Source organism: Manihot esculenta, chromosome 18, assembly GCF_001659605.2.
Source record: "Manihot esculenta cultivar AM560-2 chromosome 18, M.esculenta_v8, whole genome shotgun sequence".
Lineage (NCBI taxonomy): Eukaryota > Viridiplantae > Streptophyta > Magnoliopsida > Malpighiales > Euphorbiaceae > Manihot > Manihot esculenta.
Window position 1 is genome coordinate 12,561,236 of NC_035178.2, and position 9,097 is coordinate 12,570,332.

Sequence of the window (9,097 nt, forward strand, 5' to 3'; positions counted from 1 at the left end):
ATATGAGAGAGCTTCATGCCAAGTTACACTACAAAAAAACAGGGTATCAGTGACGGATTTTTCCGTCGCTGAAACTTTCAGCGACGGATTTGCGACGGACTCAAGTCCGTCGCTTAAAGTCATGTCGCTAATTTTTTCCGACGGATTGGGCGTCCGTCGGAAATATTAGCGACGGATTTCCGACGGATTTAACTCCGTCGGAAAAATTTGCGACGGATTCTCCGACGGATAATTCCGTCGGAAAGTTTTAGCGACGAGATTTTTCGTCGCTAAATCCGTTGAAATATCTAAATTCATCCTATAATAATCCGTCGCTAATCTGTCAGAAATCATTAGCGACGAAAATTTTCCGTCGGAAATCCGTCGGAAATTTTAAAACATTTTAATAAATATTCTTTTGAATCCGTCGCTAGTCCGTTAAAATTCGATCATAAAAAAAAAATTCTTGCATTTATTTAGATATTTCCTGTATAATTAAATAATTTATAATTAAGAATCACATTGAATATAAATCAAATATTTCATAATACTTAACAATATTCATAAAATTTAAAATAAATTCATAATACTTTATAATGTTCATAAAATTAAAAAGAAATCCATAATACTTAACAATATTTATAAAATTTAAAACTAATCTATGAATTTGTTGAACCATCTGAATCTGCAGTTGTGTTATGCGGTGAAGATATATTTTTGTTCTTCAATGATTTCATCTGATCTTTTATCTGTTTTTCTATCTGCACTCGCATTTGCTCTTGCATTTGCTCTTGCATTTGCTCCATGTCTTGTTTCATTTTGATTCGGTTTTGCTCTAATATTTGTTCAACCTCCTCTAAAGAAAACATAGTTTGAGAAGGTCCTCCAGGATGAGCTGATGTGCATGAGAAAGATGTAGTTGGAGTTCCTGATTTTGCAATATCAGAGGATCCAAAACCATAAACTCTTCCTTTGCTACTTCCAGAAATTTCAATCCACTTATTCAAATCAAAAGCAGACGGACTCTCACAATTGTCATTCACATTTTCAGCAATTGCACTCAAATAAGCTCCCTAAGTAAAAAAAAAGAAAATATAATAAACATTTCATGAATCATACACAACTAATGATAACATAACAATTAAAAAAATAATGTGATAACATTAAATAAGCAAAAAGTAACTTACATCAACTCGTCGTGATTTTCCATCAATGTAAACACCTTGACTCCCCTTTTTTGTGTGAGTTGCACGAAATAGTTCAAGTTGAGTTGGTTGTCTACCCAACTTCTTTGCCTACAAAAAAGAAATAGTCACACAACACAAGATGCACGAATAATTTCTAGCCATCTATATAAAAATAGAATTGTATAAATAAAAGTAAAAAATAAAAGAGTTATACCAATCTATTCTCATGAACCTCCAATTTTATTGAACCACCAGAGTGTTTCGTAATAGTCCCATCTTTTTCTATGTTTCTATTTGCTTTACCAGCTTCTGATTTCTTTCTCCACTCTGGTGTACTCCAATAAGCAACAAGTTCATTCCATATCTCTGCCTCCATCCAATCTGGTCCTAAATTGTATAGATAAGCAACATCTGTCTTCTTGTGCTTGCGCAACAATTCGCTCCTAACTCTATTAAGAATGTCTCGCAATCTTTCCTTACCTACCTTTTCCCAAGCAATTCGAACCATACCTTCTTCACTCTCATCCCATGTATATCGACTCTACAAATAACAATCAGTGTTATGTAAATTTAAAAAACTTAAAATGCATATTATAAATTTTAGAATATAAGTTGTATTTACCCGAAAAAGTCCGAAGAGCTCGTCTTTTATCTTTAAAGGTATTTCTGACCAAGTTTTCCATGGAGCAGTGTAGCGCATCTTAATGTCATTAGTGATTGATCTAGTAACTGTGGAATCTAAAAAACTGCAATATTTTTTATATATAATGAGTAGTTGTAAGTAATAATACATATTAAATCAATAGCAAAAAGTTGTATATGACTTACACATTTCCTTTCAATCTAATCAATTGTCGATCAGAAGGGTTTGATGGAATAGGATGTCCCAAGTTCGGACCTCTAGTTCGAACTGATGATGATGAGGATGCGTTTGTTTGCCCCCCTAATGCTTGTGGAGTGTGCTCCAGTGTTTCCTCCTGCACCTGTACTGCCTCATCTGTTTCATTCATTGAGAGTTGCTGGCTATGTCCTCTACCTCTAGATGATACTGCTCTTCGAGGCATCTAAAAAAATAATTGTCCATTAGTTTCAATTAACAATAAAGACAAACAATATATAAAACCTTAATCAATATACAAATTCAACTCTAATTATATACTAATTTAAGAAATCAAACACACTAATCAATTTAACAATACATATCAAAGTAGAGTTGAATAAAGGCATGTAAAGTACACCGACAAAGCCAAACTATACATATCAAAAGTTATGAAAATGAGTTATAAAAAAAATTGAATAATTTTTCATACAAATGTTTACAATAATTAAAAAAAACATTAGAAAAGGAATATGTAAAACAAACAATACCTTTTCTTTTAAAGACCTATTAAGTTTTTTTCATGATTATAGTATTTTTTAAATTAAGCTATATTATTGTGTTGATTTAGTATTTTTTAGAAAATTTAAAATATTATTTTAGAAAAGGACCATTACTATTTATTTTATCTATTTGATTAAGACTTTAAGTATTTTATGTATTTGATTAAGACTTTATTTTATTTATTTGATTAAGACATTATTATTTAAAATTTCCAATTAAATTATAAATAATAATTAATTAAATAATTTACTAATTATCTGAAATATTAATTATTAAATTACTGTCTATTTATCTATAAAATTTCATGGTTATTTTTTTTTATTTTTTTGAGTATTTAACATGTTACCTTAAACTATTTTATCCTATATTTATCACAATTATATACTAATTGTTTTAATATTTTTTATAATTATTTTAAAATTTCATAATATAATTTTATAAAAAATAAGATTTTGAATCAAAGAAATAAAATTTCCAATACATATAGTTTTTTCAACTTCTAATTATAAAAATTAAAGCAAATCAATTTAGTAATAAGTTTTAATTTAATATATTAAAATAAAATAAATTAAAAAATTAAATTTAAGCTTTCTGCAGCAGCAAGCGGCAGCATGCTGCTGCGGCAGCGTGCTGCTGCGGCAGCCAGCTGCTGCTGCAGCGAGCTGCTGCGGCAGCGAGCTGCTGCGGCAGCGAGCTGCTGCGGTAGCCTGCTGCTGCAGCAGCAGCAGATTGAAGTAAGTACCTGGCAGCGGCGAGCGTCCAGCAGTGGCGGCGGCGAGTGTCCAGCAGCGGCGGCGGCGATTGCGGCAAAGAGAAAGGTGTCGGAGAGAGGAGAAAAGAGCAGAGGAGTGAAAGTGGGGCTGCTAAAATCAAAAGAGATATAAGGAAATTATTAGGGTTTTTTTCTTTTATATTTGCGTTTTTTCTGACGGATTAGCGACGGAATAAATTCCGTCGCTAATATTTTAAAAATTCGTCGCTAATCTGTCACTAATCCGTCAGAAATATAAATATATATTATTCGTCGCTGATCCGTCGCTAAATCCGTCGCTAATTTTATTTTTTCCGACGGAAGTGTTTTCCGTCACTAAATCCGTCGCTGATAGTCAGTTTTTTTGTAGTGTTATTAATTTCCATAAGTCGTATCTTCTTCAACTCCAATTGTACTAGTGATAAGAGAGATTATATTTCTTCAGTTTTAGTGTTCATAATCCTCCTGATCATGGTAGATATTAAAGATTTTTATTTCTAATTAGAAAAAAAAATAAAAAATGTGTTTTCTTTCTTAAAAGATAGGTTTCGGAAATGAGTGAGTTATTAGAGTGAAAACTTTTTATCTAAGGCAAGTAAAGAGAAATTACTTAAATCTGTTACTCAGGCTATCCCCTCAGGCTATCCCCTCTTATGTCATTAGCATATTTGTTATTCATGTATGTTTGTGTAAAGAGTTGGAAAGAATGATAAATTCTTTAAGTGGTGAGTTTTAAAGGTCAAGATAGAAGGAAGATCCATTAGTTATCTTGGAGTATGGTATGTTTGAGTAAGGATAGTGGAGATTAGGATTTTTGAAATCTCTCTGGTACTTTAATTTGACTAAAATTAATGCTAAAAGAAATCTATATGACATTATTTTAAAAAGATCATTAATTTTAAATGTAGTGTCACATATAAAATATATGAAATAATTAAATATCACATTTCAGTTATAGAAATTTGCATTCTATATTTTTTAACAATCATAATTAACATTTATATTAATTCTCTATTTGATGTTCTGAAATCTAGAGAAAATAGGATTTTACAGAGTGAGTGTGAACTTAGTCTGATGGGTCACATATTTCTCTATATTACTTTTTCCTTTATCCTTTAGTAACGCATAATTGACACCTTATTACAGTGTCACCTATTCCTACACAGATTCGTATCTGTCAAGTGACCATTTAAATTTTTCTCTGGCGTGCATGCTCATAAAGCTGTAGAATAGTTGGACCTGTTCTCTTATCTCTCATCACGTCACTTGAGCTAGGCTCTCCTCTGATGAATTCAAATTTAGGGTCAGTCTGATCTATTTTAGTTATAGATTAAATGGCGCGGTGATGAGTGAGACTGCTGGGTGGAGTCTATTAGATTTGAAGATTGTTTTCTTTTTCAAAAGTCAATTTCAATATGGGTGTCAAAAGTTGGCTATCATTATTAATGCCTAAAAAACACTCCACGTGATAATAGTTAAACTCCCATGATACTATTTAAAAGTGGTTATTAATTTTAAGTGTGCCACATGTACGCACCATATGTCAAGTATATGGAATAATTGGGTGACATGTTTGTAAATAGTCTGCCGAATATATTTATATGGGTGATAATTGGGTGATTCAATTTAAAATTAAATTAAATCAAATAAATTAAAAATAAAAATTTTATTATTTATAAAGTTTAAATCCAACCAATTTAAATAAAAATATAATTGAATCGAATTGATTTAATTTAATTTTATTTGATTTATTTAATTAATTAAATTTTTCAATAGATTTTTTATTTTTTATATTTTATTTTTAATATTTTAAAATTTAATTAAAATATTTTAAATTTAATTTAATCTCTATATTATTAAAAATTATATTTCATTATTACTAATTGATTCAATTTATTTTTTTTATTTTTTAATTAAAAATCAAATCAAAATAATAAAAAATTTTAAAATTAAAAATCGAACTAAAATAATAAAAAATTTTAATATTAAAAATTAAATCCAATTAAATAAATAAAAATTAAATTAATATTTTAAATTAATTTTATTAAATTAATTTTTTTTTATTTAAACTAAATCATAGTCACCCGTATATCGTATAAATATAAAATAATTGTGCCACTTGACATTTGCTTTATTATGTACACACCACGTGTGTTACATTTTATTGATTTATGTTTATTAAAATATAAAATAGATTATATATAATAAAATATTTAATATTAAATTGCAATTAACATTTAAATTGATTAACATAAAATAATTTTAGATATCTTCGCTGCTACAAAAACAAGGCCAAAATAGTACATAGTAAATTATTTTTTATATATTTTAATTATAATTATAAATTAATAATAATAATTTAAAAATCACCCTTTTTCCTTTTATCGAATTAAAAATATGATTAAAATTATAATTTTTTGAATATAAAATAAACTTTTTACTAAGGCATATTACTATATTAAAAAATAAAATTTCTTTATAATAATTTTAAATTATTGTCTTAATAATATCATGTTTAAACTTAAAATGTAATTAAAACTAATGAAATTGTAACAGTGAATTAATAGAGAATATTATTTTTTAATTTTTATAGTGTAAAAAATTCATTAATTAATTTTTTAATTTTAAAAATACATTAAAATGCTTTTAAGATTTTAATTCTTTTTATTAATTAGATTCTATATTAATTTAATTTAATGAAAAAAAGTCTAAAATGTCTTACAAAAGGCTAGTTAATTTATAATTTTATAAAATTAAAAAATCAACTAATTAATTTTTTTATATTATAATAATTAAATAATTTAATATTTAATATTTAAAACTAATAAAAAATATTTAATAAATTTTTTAATATCTCAACAAAATATTTTAATATATTTTTTAAAATCAAAATATTTATTTTTTTTATATTATAAAAACTAAATAATAAATCACTCATATTAAAATTCCTTGTAATCCCGTCACGTCAATAATTAATTCAATATAGAATTGCAAATCGTTTGAAAGTTTAGGATTTAGTTAATATATTTTCAGTTAATAATTGAATTGCAAATTTCTCAAAGTTCAACATTTATTTAGAATTAAATTTTATGAGTTTTTTTTATTTGCCAAGAAAAAGTTCTATAATTTTGAAACTAATTAACTTATTTTTTTATTCAAATAATTTTTATAGCAATGTTATAAATTTCTTTACTTTTATAAATAACTTATAATTTATCTTTATTATATGCGAATCCAACTCATTTTAGATTTTTTTTTAAATCGACTCATAGACTTATTAATATTAAAAAAGTCGAGAAAAATTTAGTAAGTCGAAAAATTTACTAATTAATTTTTCAGTTTTAAAAAATATATTAAAAGATTTTTAACGTTTTAAAAATTTTATTAATTAATTATTTTGTCAATTTTAACCGTTAAATATTATAAAAAAGTCTAAAATATTTTTAATATGAAAGAATTAATTAGTAAATTTTTTAAAAATTTGAGAAATTAATTAATAATTAAAAAAATTTATAAAAATTAAATAATAAAATATTTAACGGTAAAATTAATGAAAGAACTAACTAATAAATTTTTTAAAATATTAAAAATATTTTAATACATTTTTTAAAATTAAGAGACTGATTAGTGAGTTTTTTCAAATTATAAAAATTAAATAGTAATTTTTTATAATTATATTAAACTTGCCACCTGCAACTTTAGGACTTATTATCATGCTTGAGCTACCAAATCTTAGCAGTGAAATTCATATGAAGTTTTTTCTTCACTCTTCCATGCTCGCATGAAACATGCATGTTAAATGCTCTATTGCACATGATGCATATGACTATTTGAATTTTTTTTTTTTTTTAACTTTTACTTAAGAAACAAACTTCCAATGGGTTTGATCATAATGCAAAAATCAATTAATTGAATTATAATTGTGCCACTGAGAATGAGGAGGAGGAGGTTAAGATGACGAAAGATCAACTTCAAAAGCTTGAAGTCCAGCTTATCAAACCTGTGACTATCTGGAAGAGGTGTCTTTATCCATGAGTTTGGACCAAAATTCTTTCACTCAGTTGATAGAAATAGAGTGATTGAGGGAGGGCCATGGTCCTTTAGCAATCATCTCCTTGTTACCCATCTTTTACAGCCTGGTGAGGTTTCTTTAGAGGTTCCTTTTCATACAACTTTATTTTGGATCCAAATCCGTAATCTGCCATTGGGTTACATGAACAGCACAACGACAATGCTACTTGGTGATTTTGTGGACTGCTTTCTGGCGTATGACTTGGCTGTGTGCAATAGAGGATGGCAGAGTTTCATGCATATAAGAGGGGAAATTGATATCAAATTGCCTCTTAAAAGAACCAAAAGGATTGTGACACGAAACAATCAGAGTTTTACGCTGGAATTTAAGTACGAACGCCTATCAATTTTCTGTTTTCTCTGCAGTCGACTAGGTCATAATGAAAATTTTGTGACCCGCTTTTTGAGGGAGTGAGCGGGAATGAACCTCGAGGTTGGGGTTCTTTGTTGAAGCCAGTGGCAAGACAATCCACAGCTGCTGCCGGTGGCGAGACAATCCACAGCTGTATATTGATGAGCGGTAATTTGCATAATTATTTATATATATTTGAAATTATATCTATTTAATTTCATTGATTTTTCATATTTTTAATTTAATTTTAAGATTTTTAGTTTATATTATTATTTAGTATTTTTAATTATTTTTTTATTTTTTTTATAAATTAAAATAAATCAAGAGGTTAAGGAGACCGTAAAAAAAAATTTAAAAAAGTATAAAGTAATTCTGATGGAAAGAGATAAAAACATGGCCAGCCTCTTTTTTAAGCTGTCCCATATTTTTATTTTCTGCATCATGTTCTTTCATCCGGAAAAAGAAAAACTTAAAGCAAATAGTAAAGAATACAGATAGACTCATGTTTTTATTATTTGTCCCAAATTTCGCTATTTTAGGCATGTTTTATCCCATAATTTTTGCAAGAAAACTTAATTTTCAAGTTTATTATCCCTAAAGCTACAAAATAAGAGTGTCAATGGGCTATAAATATCATATTTGAGAGGTTTAGACATATTTTACTCTAACATCTTTTATTCACTTTTAAATATTTTTACATGGTGAAAATCACATAGGAACTTAAGGAAAAAGATTTGAAAATTTTAAAAGGAAAAATTTACATATTTAGAGTTTTTATTTCTTCTTTTATTCTTTTATTTTGCTGTTCAGAATTATTTTAGGATGATTTTGAATAATTTTTCAATTAAATCTACTCTTGAATTCTCGATCATGAATAACTAAATTCGTTTGTTAGGAGATTTGATATAACTTGGATTATTAATTCTCTTTAATTTATTTGAGTTGATTTTCGTTATCTAACTATTATTTAATTCTTGAAATTAATGCTTTGAGTATATTTGGAATGCTTAAATAATTTTATTCTAAGATTAATAATGAGACAGAACTTTTTTAATACCGAATAGAGAATTGAATATTACAGAAATATTAATTGAATTTAGAAATGGAGATTTGAACTATGGAGCCTTAAGAAAAAAAATGCAATGTTTGAGAAATTAATTAGAGAATTATCAGATTATTAGAAAATAAATAATAATTTTTAGTTAATTAATTTGATTTTATTTTAAAGGGTCAATTAGCTCAGAATTATTTAATTTTTGTTTTGGTAATTAAAATTAGATTGTTAACTAAATAAATTAATTGAATCAAATCCAAGTAAATTCAAAGTATTCTAATAATTACTCAAGATATCCTAATACTTAATATTAATTATTTTA

General features: G+C 26.5%; 1 protein-coding gene across 1 annotated transcript; it reads right to left on the reverse strand.

Annotated features, from left to right (window-relative positions):
- Nucleotides 1-579: 579 nt before the first annotated feature.
- On the reverse strand, nt 580-2,230 carry LOC122722404. The gene is made up of 5 exons (XM_043953098.1): nt 1,995-2,230; nt 1,789-1,912; nt 1,381-1,707; nt 1,167-1,274; nt 580-1,052 (listed from the first exon to the last, which is right to left on the reverse strand). Exons 1-5 carry the CDS (start codon nt 2,228-2,230, stop codon nt 639-641), a joined length of 1,209 nt encoding a protein of 402 aa, XP_043809033.1. The 3' UTR covers nt 580-638.
- Nucleotides 2,231-9,097: the final 6,867 nt, after the last annotated feature.

Coding starts and splice junctions, on each gene's coding strand:
- LOC122722404 (XM_043953098.1), bottom strand. CDS start 2,230: ATGCCTCGAAGAGCAGTATCATCTAGAGGTAGAGGACATAGCCAGCAA. Junction 1,708..1,788: donor AGCTCTTCGGACTTTTTCGG/GTAAATACAACT, acceptor TGTTATTTGTAG/AGTCGATATACATGGGATGA. Junction 1,275..1,380: donor AGGTTCATGAGAATAGATTG/GTATAACTCTTT, acceptor TCTTTTTTGTAG/GCAAAGAAGTTGGGTAGACA.